Here is a 22,275-nt window from a genome sequence, read left to right on the forward strand (position 1 = left end):
AATAGGGTTAGGAGCCCTGACACTGCCTGCATGGTGGCATTTAGTTGCAAATAGTCTTTATCTGGCAGCTGCATGACTATGAAAGAGCAGTATCAGGTAGCAGAGTGTACAAGACCCACTGTGATGCAGTGTGTTCTGGTTGTACTTAATTAAGCAAGGTATACTACAAAAACTGAGCAGTTGCCAGTTATGCTGAGCATGTTAACCAAGACAATTTCAGCAATAATGGATTGGAAACTGCAAAAACAGTTGTAACTGAAATTAGGGTTTTGGTTTACTGTTAATGGTTGTTTGTTCAAGCCTCTCACATTCACTACATTGTTCAGGACTAACTGGTCAGTAGAGTACTTAAGGAATACGTAGGATCATATTTGCCCGTTTTGTATAGCTAGCCATCATCTCTCAAATAACAAAAAACAACTCTCATTGGTAGTTATAGAACTTTCCAAGATCATTGTTACATTCACCTACATTATGATTTAAATAAGTGGGGGACTCTACTCACTTAAAGGTGATAAAAAAGGTGCTAAGTGGAGTTTAATTTATTTTCACATCAAAAAAAGACGATGAAAAGCAAGCATTTGCTATACATTCCAGGAAGGGTCATACATACAACCATAAATCATTATGAAAGCATTTACATGACAGTTTTAATTCAGTAGTTTTAAAATACACTGACCTCTGTAGTACTCGACCACACAAGATGATTTCACATTTGTTCAATGTGACTGATTGTTGGAATTTTGAATACTGTATTCTCAGAACAATGTAATCCAAATGCACTGTGGTGTTGCCATTTAGAGCAATGTGGGTGTATGCCTAAAATATGAACTCTCACAAATGGAATCAAAGACTGGAGTGTATAACAAGAGATAACTACAACTAACATTGCAGTTAAATGCATCTTTCCATCAGAAGAAAGAATACCTTTAGAAATACTTTAAATAGTAATAATTAATACAACATTTCAATGACTAAATCCAATACACATTATTGAATCTTGAAGATTAACCAGCAACCTAAACATAATGGTTCCTGATGCATTGAGATTGACCAACTTCAATGACAGCTAGAAATCTGGAGATCTCATGGCAGTATAAGAGTAATTTATAAAATACACTTGACCAGAATAGCACAGGTACTAGCTAATTTGTGATTTAATGGGACCAGAATGAATGGCCATTCAATAAACACTTGTTCAGTGCCCATATTTTGCAGGAAAACAGTAAGGCCCCTCAATTCATTTGAGTTGTTATTTTATGTCATTCATAATTTCACATATCTTGATTCAGCATGAAAATATATCAGGACTGCTGATCACCATATATTCAGAAGCTTAGCTATTAATCTGCTATTATTGCCTCCATCAATGAAAGACAACTCCAGCTGCTTGACAAATGTCCATTCCTTTCCCTTCACAAATGTCCTTTGTCCCATATAGCATTCAGTCCAAATGACTTTGAAAATTTACAGTATACCCAAACAGAAGGAGACCATCATTGAACCAAAAGTTGACATTTTGTTGGGAGGAAGAATCCTAACCTTCAAATTTAGAAGCACAACAGCAATAAAAATACTTTAAAAACAAAATCAAGAATCAAAATATTACGTCAGCAAAAATTTCATCAAGCAGCTGTTCAGCAAGTTTCGTTCAATGTCTTTTTCCTTATTCCTTCAGTCACATCTCTGCAGAAGCCAATATTAGTTGTTAATGTCACAACAGTGGAAGGCTCCCTGTGACCTGATTGACCAACTTCTCCTCGCCCATGATTGCCAAGACAGTGCGGGATCCAGCTGCAATCTTGAGTTTAAAAAAAAGAGGATTGTTCATCATGAAAGCATAAACGTACCAATCTGAGATTACAAATACTTTTCCTTTTAGCCTGGGATTAGGATTGCCTTTTTCCTCATTACCTTCAGGTATAGAACCACAAAAGTTTACAGCATAAATGGCAACTATTTGGCCCATCTTGTCTATTCTAGTCTAAATAATCCTACTTTCCAACTTTCTATCTATGTTCTTATAGGTTACAGCAATTCAAGTACTTATTCAGGTACAATGATGAAGATTTCTACCCCAATCACCCTTTCATGCAGTGTATTCCAAATCCCCACCAATCCATGGGTGAAGGAAATTTCCCCAAGTTCCTCCTATTAACTTAAGTCAATGGTCTGTATTTGCCGGCCTTCCTGCTAAAGAAGATAACCCTTCCCATTCACTTTATCTTGGGCATACAATTTTATATACCCAAATAAAATCTCCCAATATTGTAAAGAGAACAACTCCAATCTCGCAGGCCTTTCCTCATTAAACTTCCAAATCCCTAACAACATCCTCATAATTTTTCTCTAAACCCTCTCTGGTGCTGTCACATCCTTCCTGTAATGGGACCAGAACTGCATGCAATTACCTCGCTGGAGCCTCAACTAACATTTCTACATTTGTATGACTTCTCTGCTCTTAAATTCTATACCTGGACCATTAAGAGGAATTATCCCTTACTCCTCAACTACCTTATTAATCTGCCTTTCTATATTCATGAGTCGCTTGATCCTCCTGATCTTGCAAGGATGGCCAACATTGGGAAGTAGGCTTAGGCAGTTAAAGTCAGTAGTCACTTCTGCCAACCAGAGAAAAGGAGATCCAATCAAGCCCGATCCCCACAAGTAAATTTTGCTACAGTGCAGGTATAACATTTCAAAACCTGGTTTATAATGAAGTAGTTGGTTTCAGTCTAGACTGCACTATTTTTATCTTACAGAATCTTAGCATTTTTAGAGGATCTACAGACTCATTCAGCCACAACCTGATCATCATTCCGTTTGTCTGTGGTGGATGTCCCTTTTTAGGCAGGACCTGACCTGTGAGGGATCATTGAGTCATGAAAAACCTCTCACTCACTTTCGAAGCCCATATGTTTAGAAGAGCTACTCACAAAAGTGGAACCATTCCACAGTTTCAATTAGCATCCACATAACAATGCATAATAAGTAGCTCATGTTCAATCCCAAGTTTGATATTTATAGCCAAAACAGTTATTTTTATACTCAAAAGGAAATTAACATTTACCTGGGTCCTTCCTGCATCTTGCACCAAGTAATTTGGAAGCTTTTGTTGACAAGCCTGTTCTTGTAACTCTAGGAGGTGCTCAGTACTCATTCCCTTCAATACAATCTTTTTGCCTCTTAAAAAAAAGATATTCAGCAAATTTAAGAGTTAACTGGGAAGTGTCTGCAGGGGAAGACAAATATATATTATTTAGATGCAATGACAATCACTTCCACCCTTCTAATATTTTCAATGAGAGAAAGTAATACAAAAGATTCTTGCTTGTTCTCATTTCCCACTGCTCTGTTCAATTTATGAATGTATTAATTTACTGCAGCAAAACAATTGTGCAATTGAGTAAATGTCATTTAAGAGTATTGTGTCTAATATTGTCCTCTCATATCACCATATTGAGCAGCTAGGATATGAACCAGCTCAGCAGGTATAGAATCATACTTTAATTTTCTTTGATCCAGGGCATCTCTTAAAGTGAGTGGGTCTTGTATTATCTCATCAGCAAATAAGCACCATTTACTTCACTACTGATACAATCCAATTATAACACTAGGTATACAATCCCTCTTGAATTAAAAACTGAAATCTGCCAATTCTCTTAAATGAACATCTTAAGCAAAATTTGCAGAAAACAAAGATGTGGTGTACATAATTTCAAAGAAGGAATTTTATTATAGTCATTAATTATAGAAAATGGCAGCTATCCTCAATCAGCCTTCCTTGACCTTTGAGCATCAATCACCTTGTTAGAAAACTTATGTTCATCCCCCATCTGATGTGATGTCAGATTTCTTTCCTTACAAGCAAAGAAAATGACAACCAAGGGATAAAAATCCCACAGGTCAATAACTGGTCACTGAAATACAGGTGGGATCATACTCGAGTAACAAGTTATGAAGAGGGAAACTACAACGTCTCTCCAGACTTGCATGTAACAGAGCTGCTGTAGTGTTATGGAACATATTGTAGTTGTTAGCTCATTGTCTCTTGAAATCAATCACAAAAAAAGGTGCAGAGTTTAGTCAATAACCTGCAACACCACCAAAAACAGAATTATGCTACATGAATCTAATTTGTACATAATAAATGGAAATCTGACAGAGTTTAGTCAGGTTCCCATCAACATTTGAGACTGATGCCTGCCATTTGCCTTGCCTTTTATTGGTTTCAATTATTTCAAAGAGCCCTCTAGTGACAGATGCAGAAGCCTGCATTAATAATGGAACAGCATTCAATTTGGATTTATTGTGAACTAGGCAATACAATTTAAATGACATTTTGTGCATCCCAAGCTCCGGGCATATATTTGGTTTTAGAGACAGATTGTTTGTTGCATCCTGATTCATATCCTACAGCAACTTGATAGTACATTTCTAGTTCAACATTTATTAGAATAATCATATTTTACTAATCTCCATAATGTTCCTATTTCAATATCATGCACAATAATATCCACACAAGTGTACATATAATCTTCCTGTGAGACAGACCTTACTGGCAATACTCACCCATCATCGTCCCATATTCTCAACATCTGCTGCCAGTTGTCCGACTCCTCCATCATCATCATCTGATACAAGCCCAAAGCACCATGGGCCACCTGTGCTGCAACCTGCAAATTTGTAAACAGCTTTACAGAACAGCTAATATTTAAACATCCAATGCTATATTGAAAGCTATTCAAAAAAATTCTAATAGGTTACATATTGTTCAACAAAAATCATGAAAGGTTGGGCTTTTAACTACTCCTTCTGCATTTCCTCAGAGTCCTGAGTTTTAATGGGTGATCATTTCACAACTCCACCTATCCTTCAGAAGTTACTCTTTTGTGCAAGACTCAAGATTACTGCCTACCTCCGGAATAGTGGGAATTCTTTTGTCACCATAATCCATGTAATGAAGAAATTCCCATGATGGTGATAGGTAAGGATTTCCTGGAGATTAGCTTGGCAACATTGAAGGCATGGTGCTCAGGTACCAATTTGGAACAGAAACTTACAACCCATTTCTCCTTCTTACAACTGCGAGTCTAATTCTGGGAATACCATTACCTTAAGGACTTTGGCAATCCAGAATGAGACTTCGATACCTATCCCACTTCTAGAGCAGAAATGAATAAATCCAAACTGCAAGCTGAGCTCAGAATGGATATTACTTGATCTCTGTTACTCTACAACATAATGAAGAGTCTAAGTTATCTGAGGAGCTTGAAGAAAGCTTGGCAGTACAAAACACGTAAAGCAGAGTTTCTTAAGAGTAAAGTTCTTAATTTCAGCACTGCAGCTATGAGCAGCAGTTTGGTCAAGGCACTTCCAAATCACTGTGACCAAGCAGCCCAGCAGGGAACAGGGTCATTTTATTCATAGAATTACAATCATCTTCTAATGGTGTTGTAATGTTGGGGTTGGGGGGGGGGGGGGGGGGGAGACATAGGGGTAAAGGCAGGGGAAATTGCCTCAATTCTGTACAGAACTTCATTTGATCACTTGCAGCAATCATCATTAATACCATATTTCCATGTATTTGAGATGCAAAATATAAATTTAGATCCTGTAATGGAACTTTAAGCTCAAGTTTCAAGTTCAGGTCATTTCTATTCCAACTCCCACGTAATTAAATGTATTTTATTTTAAGGGTGTGGACAATGTAGACAAGATCAATATTTATTGTCCATCCACCAGTGCCTGTGGAAAGTGGTGAGCCACTTTCATGAATAACTGCAGTCCTTCCAGTGAAATTACTCCAAAAATGCTGTTAAATAGGGAGTTCTAAGATTTAGACCCAGGGATAAAATGTTGAGAGGATTGAGAGCTTCTAAGTTCCTTGGAGTGAACATCACCCATAGCCTGTCCTGGTCCAACCATGTAGACGCCACGGCCAAGAAAGCTCACCAACCCCTCTACTTCCTCAGGAGGATAAAGAAATTTGGCACGTCCCCTTTGACACTCACCATTTTTTATTGATGCGCCATAGAAAGCATCCTATCTGGATGCATCAACTGCTCTGCCCAGGACCGCAACAAAATGCAGAGAGTTGTGGACACAGCCCAGTGCATCATGGAAACCAGCCTCCCCTCCTTGGGCTCTGTCTTTACCTCTCGTTGTCTTGGTGAAGCAGCCAGCATAATCAAAGGCCCCACCCACCTGGGTCATTCTCTCTTCTCCCCTTTCCCATCAGGCAGAAGATACAGGAACCCCAAGGTACATACCACCAGGCTTGACAGCTTCTATCCCACTGTGATAAGACTATTGAATGGTTCCCTTATATGATAAGATGGACTCTTGACTTCACAATCTACCTTGTTATGACCTTGCACCTTATTGTCAACCTGCAACGCACTTCCCTATAGCTGTGACGCTTTACTCTGTATTCTGTTATTGTTTTTACCCTGTATTACCTCAGTGCACTGTGTAATGAATTGATCTATACAAACGGTATGCAAGACAAAGTTTTCCACTGTACCTCAGTACAAGTGACAATAATAAACCAATACCAGTATTTCCACATCAGCATAGTGTGCTACTTGGAAAGGAACCTGCAGATGGTGGTGTCACATGCCTGATGCCCTTGTCCCTCTTGATGGTACAGCTTGCAAGTTTCAGCAAATAGCTGTAACAGATTTTGCAAATGCTACACACTGGAGCTAGGATGTGCCAGCTGATGGAGAGAGTGAGTCTCTATAATGTGGTTGGGAGGCCAATTAATCAAGTTACTTTGTCTCTGATGGTGCCGAGCTTCTTGCGTTGCTGAAAATGCATTCATCCAGGCAAGTAGAGAATTTTCCATCATGCTCTGCACCTGTGCCTTGTAAATAGTGGAAATGGTCTGTGGTGTCAGAAGGCAAGTCAATTGCCACAAGAGACCTAGCCTCTGACCTGCTCGTGTAGCCACACTATCAGCTGAGTTTCTCGTCAATGTGATCCCCAGAATATTGATGGCGAGGGATTCACTAATGATGATGCCATTAAATCCCAAGGAGTTAGACTCTATATTAACGTAGACAGTCAATGCCTGGGACTTAAGTGGCAGGTAATATTTGTGGCAATCAACCCATGCCTGAATGTCATTGAGGTATGGCTGCATGCAGGCGTGAGCTGCTTATTTTGCTGAGAAGTTGAAATTGAACATTGTGCAACCATTACTAACATATCATCTCTTTTCTGTTTCTATATTTCCATACTGGAAGATTTTTGTTTCATCTATGGTGGGTAAAGAAAATAAATAAGAAAAGGAGCAGTTTACTCGTCCATTTTTTTAAAAAGACTTCCTACAAAGCTCACCTTTGGGAGAAATTGTTTATATTCAAGTTAAGAAATTCTGTATCATAGATGCAACAAACACAAAGAAATGCACAGTAAAATGGACTTGTGTTACGATGTTACCTTTAATAATGTAATAAATAAAATCTATTATTTTAACCAGAACCATAATTCTCCTACCCAACAGTAGCCACTATTTTGTCTGTGGGTGGAAGAGATGAATACAAAGAGTTCCATTCCTTCTGCATCTAAAACCTTATTCCCAAGACAACATGCGACAGGCACCATGAATTCATTATCAGTTCTATTACACCGACTCCAAGGAGACAAATCCAATATTGATCCCCCAAGATCCCATTTTCAGAATTCACTGTCAATTTAAAATTTACATTAAAAACATTAGTTTACATTAAAAAACATTAAGATTTTCAAATAGCATTTCAATTAATTGAGAGTTAATTTTAGTTTGGTCTATGCCTTTCCTTTGCAATGAGATTGTCATAAACACAATACCTTTCCGATTCCCATGGTCAATTCCATGTTCACAACAAGCACCATCTTGTACTCCTTGTTCAAAGACTCATTAACCTCAAGCCCAGGAAACATCTAGAAATTAAAGTGTAGAAAAACAGATGAATTGCAAACTCTGGGAATTAATTTTTCCACATGCAGCAATTGAAGCATTAAAGATTTTTGACAGTGAACTTGAAGGGATATTTAGTTTGAACTATAAATGTTATCAAAGTTATCTCTGGGTTTTGATGAAAAATCGGGAAAGATACAGCAAGCAAAAGAGGCTGGAGCTATTTGAGCAGGGGATCAGCTGTCACAAATAAAATGAGGTAGTTATTGAGGCTATTATCTTAACAATGAAGTGCAAAAGTTGTATCATTATCACATTTCTGGTAGGCATTTACACATCAGATGTTGAGAAGGATTCACAGCATGATGGTCTAGCTAGATCAACCAGGATCCCAGCAGGCAGATGATTCACAGCTGGTCGCCAGTGCTGAGACCTCTAGAGCTTTGTCTCAGACTCATTTCTTAACCGGAGAGCAAAAGAAAAATACATGTTCTAGTAAATTCATAAATACTGTTTGAGAAAGCTAAGTACTTAGAAGAGACAACAGCAAGCTTTGGTTGAAGCGATTAAGAGGCTAGGAAGCGTGTTAATGAGTGCGTCAAAGTTGAGTTTATTGTCATACGCACAAGTACATGTATGCACAGGTACAATGAAAAACTTGCATTGCAGCAACATCACAGCATCATATAAGCAGCATTCACAAGAAAACCAACATAAATTATGCACAATTTTTACAAAAAAAAAGAACATAATTAGAACAAAAAAAAAGTCCATTTTAGTGCAAAGTATGTTATTTTTTATTTAAGAAAAGCAGAAAGGTCACAGTCCTGAAACATTTACTGTTTTCTCTCCACAAATGTTGACAGCAATTTCTATTATTTAAAGAAAGGTATGTGTTTTCTTTGTGCATTCACTTGCAGACTGCAAAGGAAAGCAACTGAATGATTCGCATCTGGTCTCATCTCATTTAAGCTTGAAATCATTTAAAAAAAAAGGCTAGGAAGGTTCACATGATGGCAGACCCTGAGATAAAAATAGCTACATCACAGAACATATTAATATAAATGAAAATGACTTGTAAAGATTCTGGAAAGCAAGACTTTACTTAAGGAAGAGATCAATGCTGCTGAATCTTTTGGAATACCTAAATTTTGGACATAGATTTCAAACATTGTTAAAAGATGTTCCTGTCTTAGAAGGTTCTGTATTGTTTGTTGCATTTGTGTGGGACAAGAAGCAAACAATACATAAGGAATAAAAGAGAGACACGGGTTGACATAGGACCAATTGATAACGGTGCAGGAGGTATTATAATGGACGATAGTGAGATGGCAAGGGAATTGAATGAATATTTTGCATCGGTCTTCACCATGGAGGACATAAGCAATGTGCCCGTTAGTCAGGAGTCTCACGAATTGGAACTGAGTTCAGTTGAGATTAATAGGGAGAAGGTGCTAGGAAAACTAAAGGGGCTTAAGACTGATAAGTCTCCCGGACCGGATGAGGTACATCCCCGGGTTCTGAAGGAGGTGGCTGTAGAGATAGCAGAGGCATTGGCGATTATTTTCCAGGAATCGATAGATTCTGGCATGGTTCCGGAGGACTGGAGGGTAGCGAATGTAGTTCCGTTGTATAAGAAAGGTGGGAGGCAGCACAAAGGCAATTACAGACCTATTAGTCTGACGTCAGTGGTGGGAAAATTATTGGAATCTATCCTCAAGGAGGAGGTTACCGAATACCTAGAGGCGCAAGGCAAGATTGGACCTAGTCAACATGGTTTTGTGAAGGGGAGGTCCTGTCTGACCAACCTATTGGAGTTTTTTGAAGAAATCACAGGTAGGGTGGATAAGGGAGAGGCGGTAGACGTTGTGTATTTAGACTTTCAAAAGGCCTTCGATAAGGTGCCTCACAAGAGACTGATTAATAAGATGAGAGGTCATGGAATTATGGGTAGGATAGCAGAATGGGTGGAGCATTGGCTGGTTGGCAGGAAGCAAAGGGTGGAAATAAAAGGATCTCATTCTGGTTGGTTACCGGTTACTAGTGGTGTGCCGCAGGGGTCGGTGTTGGGGCCGCTCCTTTTTACCTTGTACATCAATGATTTGGATGATGGAATAAATGGTTGTGTGGCTAAGTTTGCGGATGACACCAAGATAAGTGGAGGAGTAGGGAGCATAGAGGAAATAGAAAGGATGCAGAGGGACCTAGACAGTTTAGGAGAATGGGCAAGGAAATGGCAGATGAGATTCAATGTTGAGAAATGTGCAGTTGTACACTTTGGAAGCAGAAATAAGCGGGTAGATTATTATCTAGAAGGAGAGAAGATTGAAAGTACGGTAGTACAAAGGGACTTGGGGGTACTCGTACAAGATACCTTAAAAGTTAACCACCAGGTTGGATCGGTGGTTAAGAAAGCGAATGCTATGTTGGCATTCATCTCGAGAGGTATGGTGTATAAAAGTAAGGAAGTGTTGATGAGGCTCTACGGGGCACTAGTGAGGCCTCATTTGGAATACTGTGCGCAGTTTTGGGCCCCACATCTTAGGAAGGTTGTGCTGACGTTGGAGAGGGTTCAGAGGAGATTTACGAGAATGATTTCAGGGATGAAAGGGCTTACGTATGATGAGTGTTTGTCGGCTCTTGGACTGTACTCACTGGAGTACAGAAGGATGAGAGGGGACCTCGTAGCGACATTTAAAATGTTGACAGGAAAGGATAGAGTAGATGTGGCTAGGCTGTTTCCCTTGGTGGGCGAGTCCAGGACCAGAGGGCACAATCTTAGAATTAGAGGGTACAGTTTCAAGACAGAGATGAGGAGAAATTTCTTTACCCAGAGGGTGGTGAAATTGTGGAACTCCTTGCCACGCACAGCAGTGGAGGCCAGATCAGTGGGGGTGTTCAAGGAGGAGATAGACAGATATCTAAATAGTCAGGGTATCAAGGGATATGGGGGATAAGGCTGGAAAATGGGATTAGAATAGTTTTTTTTCCCCACCCCATTTCTTTTTCTCTTTTCCTTGGAGCAGACTCGATGGGCCGAATGGCCTGCTTCTGCTCCCTTGTTTTGTGATCTTTGTGAGCAGCATTTGATGGTTCTGGGCTGGAGTTTAGAAGGATGAGGGCGGAAGCTCAGTGAAACCTACTGAATATTGAAAAACCTGGATAGAGTGGACGTGGAGAGGATGTTTCCAGTAGTGGGAGAGTCTAGGACCAGAGGGCACAGCCTCAGGAATAGAAAGACGTCCCTTTAGAACAGAGATGAGGAGGAATTTCTTTAGCCAGAGGGTGGTGAATCTGTGGAATTCATTGCCACAGACGGCTGTGGAGGCCAAGTCATTGGGTATATTTAAAGCGGAGGTTGATAGGTTCTTGATTAGTAAGGGTGTCAAAGTTAACGGGGCAAAGGCAGGAGAATGGGGCTAAGAGGGAAAAATAAATCAGCCATGATCAAATGGCAGAGCAGACTCAAAGGGCCGAGTGGTCTAATTCTGCTCCCATGTCTTGCGGTCAAACAAAATTAAGTCAAAAATAAAAGACAAATATAAAGGGAGGTTCTATACTGCAAAAGACCTCAAATCTCATCAAGGAGAATTTAAATGGTGGAAGGATTGGAAAAAAAAGTCAGCAAGTAGCATTTGACAAGTGTCAGAAAGATATGGCATACAGGAAACAAAATTCAAAATGCAAAAATAAAAAAAGTCTCAATCTAACCTGGATGCATTTGCTGTACGTTACCCAGATCTTACAATTATGTAAGTAGGATGAATGGTCTCAGAACCTGCCACTGTTCAGAATGCTTAAGTGAAGCTAATTGAAAAACCACAAGTTAATATTTTGACTTGGCATGAAGAGATTAACAATGCAGAATGGCATAAAGATCATGTACATTATGCCACAGTATTATAGTGCCAAAGAAAATTACATTTAATGGAACCTCAGCTTAAGAGCAAAAGAAGGGCTTCATCAAAAGCTTCATTGATTTTCAATAGCTCATTTTTCTTTAAATTATAAGAATTCTATAAAGTTGTTAAAAAATATTAAGCTTCTAACTGGGATTATTGTCCCTGTCGTTTTCTGTCCTATGGATCCTGTCCTAAGGGATACGATACCTTCCAGATTGGGACTCTTTAATTCAAACCTCACATTTAGGATCGTTATATGTATTTTACATATACATGTCTGTTTCATTTCCTTCATTGCCTCAGGACTTCCCTGCAATTTAGTAGCATGAATACTTTCACACATCCTGAAAGGTGGTGCAATAGTTTCCCCCTTTGCTTCATTTCCACAAACAGTTCTCAAAGCTGAGACAACAGAACACTAGCCTAGAAATTAGATTTCACTAATTTCTGGTGTAATAAATGGGTGTTACATTTTGTGCAAAACCCAAATTATAGGCCATCAAAACAAAAAAAAACCAAAATGCCTAATTGGAACAATTTCACTTAAAGAAATCACTTATTATTTTCTCCCTTTTATAAGCACCAGAACATGAACTACATTTCATTCGGCAGCTTCTCAATGCTGGCTGTGTGCATGAAGGGGTAGTACATGAAAAAAAATCAATGTGGGGGACTCTAAAGATAAAAAAAATCTGATATTCCAGTGTATACCCTTTTAAATCACAAATGATTCTAACACTGAAATTTGCTCCTTATTTAATTGCAAGTGAACAACAATAGTTGAGAGTCACAACCTTTTGATGCAGATTCAGTCAGCAATTAGGAAAGGTGATGCACATTGATGATGTCATTACTTGTGAAAATCATGACAAAGTGCCCAGTCCAATTTACTGAAACAGAAATGTGCAATTTGCACAAAAAACTGGTGCTTTCTTTTATAATCTGATTTCTAGGCTAATGCTTCTCTGAAGCTCACTATTCTTAAATTAGACAATCTAAAAAGTAGACTGTAGGATACCTCTCTTGCTGAAAATGGCTCAAGTTAATAAAATGCTAAAACAACACCAAGCTGTACCTTGGCTGGATAGGTAAAATATTAAACAGATGAATGCGTTTTAACAATAAGTCAGATTTATACTTCTATGTTGTTTCAGAGATACATTAACAATCACTATTTTTTGTTAGAAACATCATAGATAGGACACTTACTTCAAGCTCACTGAAGTAAAACAGAGCAGCAGAATCACTGGATTGATTCCCAGTTTTAATCAGAGCCTGTGACCAGACAGAAAATATTGATTAGGTAATTGAGGACTCGACACCACTGATACAATGAGCACCCAACTTGATAGATGGTGGGGATAGAATATATTAGCGTAATCTGACTGACTGGCTACAACAAAAGCCAAAATTAATGCAGTTTGAGTATTTTCACTCACCCAAGTGTATAACCTTTTCTTTATTTAAAAGAAAAGAACTAGGCAAGAATAAACAGAAATGCACATCAAAAATTGAAAACTGAAAATGAAAAAAGCACTGAGGACATAAAGGTGCTGAAAAGTGATGCAGTGAAGTGATAATGAATCCATACAAGAGATTGGTCATGATACCATTAGAATATTGCATAGATTCTGGGCCCTGCAGGATAGAATGACCATTAGAACTCTGGGGAAAATAGAAACAAGGTTCACCACAATGAAAGGGACACAGTTATGATAGAATTAAAGTGAAATTTCTCACTGGCAATGAATTCTGGGGTTGGGGAGTTGGTGGTTTAAAAGAGGCTTACCAGGATAAATAGTGAAGGAACGTTTCCATGGGTTGGAAATCAGGAACAAGGGGCTAGAAATTCAGACACAACAGACTACATATGGTGGAATCCGAAGCAAAAAAAAAGCAAACTGCTGATGAACTCATCTGGTCTAGCAGCATCTGTGGAGGCAAAGGGTTGGCCAATATTTTGGGCTGAGAGCCTGCATGAGGACTGAGAATGTAGAGAGAAGATAGCCAGTATATAGAAGTGAGAAGACAAGGTGAGACAGAGAGAAGTAAGAGGTCAGGGTAAGACAGAGGCTGGAACCAGATGAGAGGGGGATGAAGGGCAAATGGAGCGTTGAGACAGGTTAGTAGGTGACAGATGGATTTGGTTCCGAAATTCATCCTTAGTCACGTGCCAAATAGAGCCAAATTTGAAAAGCCAAGTAGAATCCATTGCTGCCATTACACTTTGTGTTTAGTGCAAGTAACCAAGCTTAAAGTTCTACCCAAATGAGACAGACACAGGGTTGACATATTATGAATAAAGTTCATGCTGGAAAAACTTTTTCTGACACCATGCAATAGTGAGGCAGGACCGGAAAAGTTATTTAAAAGTCAATAAATATTTGAAAAAGAAGAAAATAAAAGAGCTGTAGAAGAGAATTAGAGTAGACACGTCTAATTGAAGAACTTGCAGCCACACAGACAAAAATTGGTAAATGAACATTTCCTCTGCTGCAAGTACAATGAATATTTCACCAACCTCCTTGGCCTTTTCTTCAGAGATACCTAACTCCATCAGTTGCTGCAGAAACACTGAATTAACTTCCATCTCTGCCATCTTCAATCATGAAACTTCAGAAGGAAAAAAAGACATGAGATATATTGCAGCGTTCTGATGACAAGTTGCTACTGGTCCCTACCTCCTCTGCTTATGAATTGCAGTACATTGTTTCAAAATTTACATACATAACTAAAATAAGCAGTTCTCCTGCAACATAATTCACCGACCAAGTCGGAGGTAAATTTCTAGAGGAAGCAAGTCTCAGGGAATCTAGCATTTTGCCAGTGTGAAGTTTTAAGGTACTGGGGAGATGTGTTAATTTACATACAGATTAAATACAGAAAGCAATGCCAGACAGGTCAAGGTTGCTGCGAAAAAAAACATAGGTAATACAGTCAGTCACCAGCTCCTTAACTCAAATTTACAGTCTGTGGGTAATTTACAGTATGTGTGGGTAATACATATTCAGTTATTTTCCCAGAGGATGGGCCAATCCATTCATAGTACCAATTTTCTCTCAATCATAGTGACAAAGGAGTCTGCAGATGTTGGAATCTGGAACACAAAACAGAATGCTGGAAGAAGTTAGCAAATCAAGCAGTATCTATTCAGGCAAAAAGTATATGTTGATGTTTCATGCCAAGACCGTACTTCCATCCTGATGCAGGGTCTCAACCCAAAATGTCAACAAACACCTTTTGCCTCCACAGATGCTGCTTGACCTGACAAGTTCTTCCAGTGTTCATTTTATGTTCTCTTAATCAATCCCAGGGGCTGCTGCATTTTATTTTGTTCAGATGCTATAGAACTAGGGAGCTTTGAGACAGTCACTTTATTCCAAAGATAACTTTAAGACCACCATGTTCATTTATATTTGGGGCTACAGCTATTATTCAAATATTAGAAATACAAAATGTCAACTGTGACTCAGTTGATAGTTTCAGACTTCAGGCCCCACTCTAGAGACTGGATCACAAAAATCCAGCCTAACATCCAAGGGAATACCACACTGCAAGAGGTGCAGATTTTCAGGCAAGACATTAAATCATGACCCCACCTGCCTTTTCAGGTGGAAATAAAAGATCCCATTGCACTCAACAAGAAAACAGCAGGGTAGTTATATCCAGTGTCTGACTGGTACTTTTCTCCCCCTTAATCAGCAACAGCAACTTTATCTATTTATTGCCACACTGCCGTTAGTGAGAGCTAGTTGTGTGCAAACTGATGGTTGTATTATCCATATAACAGCACAGACAATATTTCATTGGCTATAATGCAACACAGGAGGATGCACAAGGTTTCCTTAAATATTGTTATGCTAATGTAATAAATGCAACATCGTAATAAACTTGTGCCTGTGTTGGTTAGACTGTACGTGCCCAGCCATCACTGTATGTGTCTATGTTTAGTCTGTGCAGCAGAGATTAGTTTCTTTCCATTTAGGACCTCCTTAGCATTGGACCAAGACCTCAGCTTCAAGACTGTCTATTGCTGATCTATAATAGGTGTCCCATGTTAAAATAATTCACATAAAAGGATCTTCCACTCTTTTGCAATGATCTCTGTCATTGATCTCAAGGGACCGACCAAGAAGAGAGACGTGTAAGACCAACTGGCAACACTATTGTAACACATTTGTTATAACATTAGCAGAACAACATTTAAAGAATTATAATGATTATAAATATCAGAAACCACAATTTCGTCTTTAAGTAAAAAGATTCGATTTCCCTCTGGAGATTTATCCCATCCCGCTGCGGAAAACCTATAAAGAATTAGCAGGCCACCAGAAGGCTTGAAATGCAGAAGGCAGAATTCCCTTTCCTTCACTTTTCCTGCCCCTTTGTGCCTTCCTCTTGCTGTACACATGCAATAAAGCATCAGAATTCAGCACAGGAAATTGGATCAGCAAGAAATGTGCTTTCAGCCCAGTGGCAGCACCGTCCCCCCGGGGAGAAACGGCCGCACTCCGCCTCATCGTTAATACCCTCACCGCTGCCAGTCTCAGCTGCTTCCCAAGGGCAGTCCCAGAACCCTCGGCCCCTGACACCCGGTAGTCCTTGGACCTGGACACCGGGCAGCCCCGGAACCCCCGGGACGGGGACACCGGGCAGTCCCCCCCCCCACCCAGACCCCCGGGACGGGGGCACCAGACAGACCCCCCCCCCACAGCCCCCGGGATGGGGACACCGGGCAGACCCCCCCCCCCCCCACCGCCCCCGGGACGGGGACACTGGGCAGACCCCCCCCCCCCCCAGTCCCCGGGACAGGGGCACCGAGCAGACCCGGAACCCCCGGGACAGGGGCACCGGGCAGACCCCCCCCAGCCCCCGGGACGGGGACACCGGGCAGACTCCCCCCAGCCCGCGGGACGGGGACACCGGGCAGACTCCCCCCAGCCCCCGGGACGGGGACACCGGGCAGACCCCCCCCCCCCCCACAGCCCCCGGGATGGGGACACCGGGCAGACCCCCCCCAGCCCCCGGGACGGGGGCACCGTGCAGACCCCCCCCCCCAGCCCCCGGGACGGGGACACCGGGCAGACCCGAAACCCCCGGGACAGGGACACCGGGCAGACCCCCCAGCCCCCGGGACAGGGGCACCGGGCAGACCCCCCCCCCACAGCCCCCAGGACGGGGGCACCGGGCAGACCCCCCCCCCCCCAGCCCCCGGGACGGGGGCACCGGGCAGACCCCCCCCCCCCCCACAGCCCCCGGGACGGGGGCACCGGGCAGACCCCCCCCCCCACAGCCCCCGGGACGGGGGCACCGGGCAGACCCCCCCCCCCAGCCCCCGGGACAGGGGCACCGGACAGACTCCCCCCCCAGCCCCTGGGACGGGGACACCGGGCAGACCCCCAGCCCCCGGGACGGGGACACCGGGCAGACTCCTCCCCCCCCAGCCCCCGGGACGGGGACACCGGGCAGACCCCCCCCCCCCCCCCAGCCCCCGGGACTGGGGCACCGGGCAGACCCCCCCCCCAGCCCCCGGGACAGGGGCACCGGGCAGACTCCCCCCCCCCCCAGCCCCCGGGACGGGGACACCGGGCAGACTCCTCCCCCCCCAGCCCCCGGGACGGGGACACCGGGCAGACTCCTCCCCCCCCAGCCCCCGGGACGGGGACACCGGGCAGACTCCTCCCCCCCCAGCCCCCGGGACGGGGACACCGGGCAGACCCCCCCCCCCCCCAGCTCACGGACCTGGACACCGAGACTCCCAACACACAGCCGCCGGCAGCACAGCACATCACCTCACAATGGAGACGTGCCATCACGGTAACATCCCCTTCCTGTCCGAGCCTTTAATCCGTCCCGCGATGGAAGCACAGCCCTGTCTGTCGGTTCCAGCCTTTGCTCGTTCCCAGTAAAGGCTCCATCCTGCGGGCAGCACCCAAGGCGCTGGAGGAACTCAGCGGGTCAGGCAGCGCTACGGATTGAGACCTTCCTCCTATCCTGTATATAATTTTCTAAAAAATAAGATTACTTGTTTCCATTATTCAAACAATTGGTAGATGTTTAGATGTTTGTAAAACTATTTAGGACTGATTCTATTAATAATATTGTTTCAACACACAAAGAGCTGGAGGAACTCAGCGGGTCAGGCAGCATCTATGGAGAAGAATAGAGATGTCGACCATCTCTTTCTCTCCAATAGATGCTGCCTGACTCACTGAGTTCCTCCAGCTTTTTGTGTGTTGTTCCAGATTCCAGCATCTGAAGTTTCTTGTGTCTCCAATAATGTGAGCTGCATGGATGACATGCAAAACAAAGCTTTTCACTGTACCTCAGTACGTCTGACAATAATAAACCTATTTACTATATTGTTTGACTTTGTTTTAATTCTTCTGATAATGTGGAATGAGGGATATTTATGGATAACTGTGACTAAAGTGACAAATGTGTACTTAATTACAAAGGATATAGTATCACCCACTACCCTGCAATCAAACAAAATTCATAAATAAAACATCTGTATGACACTGTGACCCTCTATGACAAAAATAAGCAGAGATGGAATGGGACTAATGGGATTGCTCTCCTAGGAGCCAGCATGAACCTGATAGACCGAATAGCTTCCATCTGTTATTATATGATAAAGTGAAGAAGAGATGCTTGACAGAAGTGGTCGTGACAAGGCATTATGAAATACATTGAAAATATAGAACATAGAGCATTACAGTGCAGTACAGGCCCTTCAGCCCACAATGTTGTGCTGACATTTTATCCTGCTCTAATATCTATCTAACCCTTCCCTCTCACATAGCCCATAGAACATAGAACATTACAGCACAGTACAGGCCCTTCGGCTCATAGTGAAGAGATATGTTATATGTGAGTTCTTTGGTTAGTGTGCACACACATGCCTATTTTCTGGACACAGTCCCCAGGTAAATAGTGTCTCTGGGAAAATGCCTGACTTATTAAATATCCCCAGTTGACCTGACCAGCTTGTGAGCTGAGAGTATTGAAAAGTATGAGCTCTTCAGTGCTTGACATGTGGTTGAGGAGCTTGAGTACCCTCCCGCCCCCACCCAAGTCAGACATGTGCACCTAAAGATACAGTTCGAACGTGCGACCTGCAGCCTGAAGCAGAACTTCCCTCCCTCCTCCCGGTTTATTCGCATTTCACTGCAGGGCAGATCAGAATGGGGAGAGGTCAGGAGCTTGGAATGGGTACAAAGGATCAAGGTTGATGGTGGGGGTTGGACACATAGAACAGGATGTCAAAATTGGGGATGAGTGGAGAAAAGAGATCAGACTGGGGAAGAAGAAAAAAGACAACCGATGTATCTGGCCGGACTTCAGAAAATACACACCCAGCGCCCAGTGTGTGCACATCTCTTGTCATTCATCAGTGCAGTGCCCTGTTACAGTTGTGCTAAGGAGTCTGAATGGTGTTTTATTTATAAATGTTGTCTGATCGCCACATAGTAGATCCTTGTAATTAAGTACACATTTGTAGTAGAAGCAACAGTTAAAATATAGGTTGCTTTGAGTTTTGCCATGTTACGCTGTAAAGCAATCTAGATTTTCCACCTGGGTTGTATTACTGCATTCCCACCCTTTGAGTCCCCAGACTTGGTTTAGAAAATGTGGCTGTCTTGTCTTGTCCAAAACTGGGAGGATGTGTAGAAAAACTTCATATTATCATTTCATATATTCTCAAAGTAGCAGGCCATTTAGCCCATCGAGTCTATGCCGACTGTCAGAGGAATCCCGCCAATCCCATTACCTATTTATTTCACTGTAAACTATTCTCTCTCACAAGCCCATGTGATTCTTTCCCACCCGCCTAGACTGGGGTAATTTACAGTAGTCAATTCACTTGCCAGCTAGAGTGTCTATGGTATGTGGGAGGACACTGGAGCACCCAGAGGAAACTCACATGGTCACAGGGAGAAAGTGCAAACTCCACACAGACACCACTGGTGGTCAGGATTGAACCCAGGTCACTGGACCTGCGGGGCAGCAGCATTACTGCTGCGTTGCACATCAATTGATTATGATCTGGAAGTCACTGGCAGTACGGCTGGTTAAAACTCTTTCAACCAAAGCTTTCAAAAGGCAGTTGAGGGAAAATAATTTGCAGGACTCCAGGGAAATAGCAGGACACCAGGACTGATTAGATTACACTACCAAGTACCGGCATGATGGACTGAATGGTGTTCTCTATCTCAAGATGGTTCTGTGTTACAGATGAATATCCTATAAAGATTAATAGGACAAGAGAAAAAGTGTTGGGGAAAAAAATGAAAAACTGATGAGGTGGAACACAGGAGCTGATTAAATAGCAAAGTGAGGAGAGCATAAGACTAAGCAATGGTAATTTAAAATATGACTTGGAGGATGGATAAATGCTTAAAACATGGTGGTAGAGGAGGAAGTAGAAAGTATAAATCTTAGGTTTCAGTAGCATTGAAGTATACATTGGAATCATAAGTAGACAGTACAGAGAGAAGTCACCACGAGATGCAAATATGGAGTATCCACCCCATGAACCAAACCAAACCTGATGTCTGCTTCTTATGAATGAATAAAAAAAATTTGCAGCCTTCTGTCATCTTGTAATAATTTACAATTGTGGCAAAGGGGCATAGCACATGAAACGTTAGCCTTTTCCAACTCTGCACAGCCTGATCCATTTTTTTCTGCTGTTATTCCTTTCTATGCAGTAGAGCAACCTTTGCCTTTCTCTGATGGCTCATTTACTCAGCTGCCATCAATTGTCCAATAACTTTGAATAGACCAACACTGTAGAGCTGAGAACATGCCAAGGGGATGATCAAACCAAGATCAGACCATTGCCAATGGTGATGTTTTATGGACAGATTCATTAGGCAGATGGCAAATCCAATGGAATGATTAGAGCTTTGTCTATATCAGTGAGTGAAAACTCATCAGCATAAATGAAGCTGTATTTTTATTTCCACAAAAAATAATAAAGCTGTGTTTAAGTGAGAGACTACAATCCCAGTGAGATGAGTGGAGCTGTGTTTATTGCACCAGGAGTTGAAATTGCATAGAAATAAATAGAGCTGCCTTTCATAGCACATGCCAAAGGAGAAGGTAAGGGTAGGGGGAAGGGCATGTACTACAAGTAATTCCTCTGATGGTGTATTTTTGAATTCCCAACCATTTGGATGAGATTTTGGTGTTATCTTATCCTGCATAATGCTTACACCAAGTCTGTTATTCCAGGTCAAAAACTCACAAGGATGATGTTCATCAGAAAATATCTACACACACCCAGCTACCTCCGTCTCCCAACTCCCCTTTCCCCTACCTGGCTCAATCTGCCTGCCATCCTTCACTTCTCCTTGGTCACCTACTGGCCCCTGTCTCCCACCACTCCCCCTCTCCTCTTTATATTGGCTATCTTCCCTCTCCACTCAGTCCTGATGCAGGGTTTTGACCTGAAACATCGACAATTCCTTTCCCCCCACAGATGCTGCTCGACATGCTGAGTTCTTCCAACAGATTGTCTGTTACTAATATCTATACACATCCCTGGTCTTGATGTAAATGGGAAGATATTTTTTGTACCCTGCTTTCACTTTATTGCTCTATACTTTACTATCACATTACAATTCAAGTATAACACTGTCACTTTCTTAGCAGAATCTTCTCTTTTTCTCCAAAATAATCCAATATGTAATACTTGGTGTTAACCACATTTCATTGGATCCCTCTGTGCTAATTAATATTTATTGACAGAAGGCATCTTGGATAACCTAAGGCGTTGCCAAGTCACACATGCAGTTAAGGTGAATATTATGGACATTACCCTTCCTGTTCTACCTGTCAATAACAGTATCCAACAGAGACTTCATGACCTTAGCAAACAGATTGCTCGTTTATTCTGCGGTAGCAATTAGGTATCCCAAGTTGCTTCATACTTGCAGAGTCCTGGACATTATTTCCACATGGGAAACCATGCACGGTTTCTTCATCCTCCTCTCTGGAAAGGCATAGAACGTATAATATACTGAGCTGTTCCCATTTCCTTCCACATCCCAAAGTGGATCCTACTAGTGGATAGGTCAATTGGCTACTATACATAAGACCATAAGACAAAGGAGCAGAAGTCGGCCATTCGGCCCATCGAGTCTGCTCCTCCATTTTATCATGAGCTAATCCATTCTCCCATTTAGCCCCACTCCCCCACCTTCTCACCATAACCTTTGATACCCTGGCTACTCAGATACCTATCAATCTCTGCCTTAAATACATCCAATGACTTTGCCTCCACAGCTGTCCTTGGCAACAAATTCCACAGATTCACCACTGTCTGGCTAAAGAACTTTCTCCGCATCTCTGTTCTGAATGGGCGCCCTTCAATCCTGAAGTCGTGCCCTCTTGTACTAGACTCCCCTACCATGGGAAACAACTTTGCCACATCTACTCTGTCCAGGCCTCTTAACATTC

At 42.1% G+C, this 22,275-nt stretch overlaps 1 protein-coding gene across 2 annotated transcripts; it reads right to left on the reverse strand.

Annotated features, from left to right (window-relative positions):
• Positions 1-507: 507 nt before the first annotated feature.
• Positions 508-17,736, reverse strand: si:dkey-19e4.5 (UBA_like_SF and PTH2 domain-containing protein). 2 transcript variants are annotated; one of them, XM_052018213.1, is made up of 7 exons: positions 17,551-17,666; positions 14,330-14,421; positions 13,018-13,083; positions 7,837-7,929; positions 4,573-4,676; positions 3,071-3,185; positions 508-1,801 (listed from the first exon to the last, which is right to left on the reverse strand). In XM_052018213.1, the coding sequence occupies exons 2-7, from the start codon at positions 14,405-14,407 to the stop codon at positions 1,715-1,717; spliced, it is 543 nt and encodes a 180-aa protein (XP_051874173.1). In that variant the 5' UTR covers positions 14,408-14,421; positions 17,551-17,666; the 3' UTR covers positions 508-1,714. The 2 variants fall into 2 exon arrangements, with proteins under 2 accessions (XP_051874173.1, XP_051874174.1); XM_052018214.1 differs by having other exon boundaries at positions 513-1,801; positions 17,601-17,736.
• Positions 17,737-22,275: the final 4,539 nt, after the last annotated feature.

This window comes from Pristis pectinata, chromosome 6 (assembly GCF_009764475.1).
Source record: "Pristis pectinata isolate sPriPec2 chromosome 6, sPriPec2.1.pri, whole genome shotgun sequence".
NCBI classification, from domain to species: domain Eukaryota; kingdom Metazoa; phylum Chordata; class Chondrichthyes; order Rhinopristiformes; family Pristidae; genus Pristis; species Pristis pectinata.

Coding starts and splice junctions, on each gene's coding strand:
- si:dkey-19e4.5 (XM_052018213.1), bottom strand. CDS start 14,407: ATGGCAGAGATGGAAGTTAATTCAGTGTTTCTGCAGCAACTGATGGAG. Junction 7,930..13,017: donor TTTACTTCAGTGAGCTTGAA/GTAAGTGTCCTA, acceptor TTTAATTTCTAG/ATGTTTCCTGGGCTTGAGGT. Junction 4,677..7,836: donor TGACCATGGGAATCGGAAAG/GTATTGTGTTTA, acceptor ACAAATTTGCAG/GTTGCAGCACAGGTGGCCCA.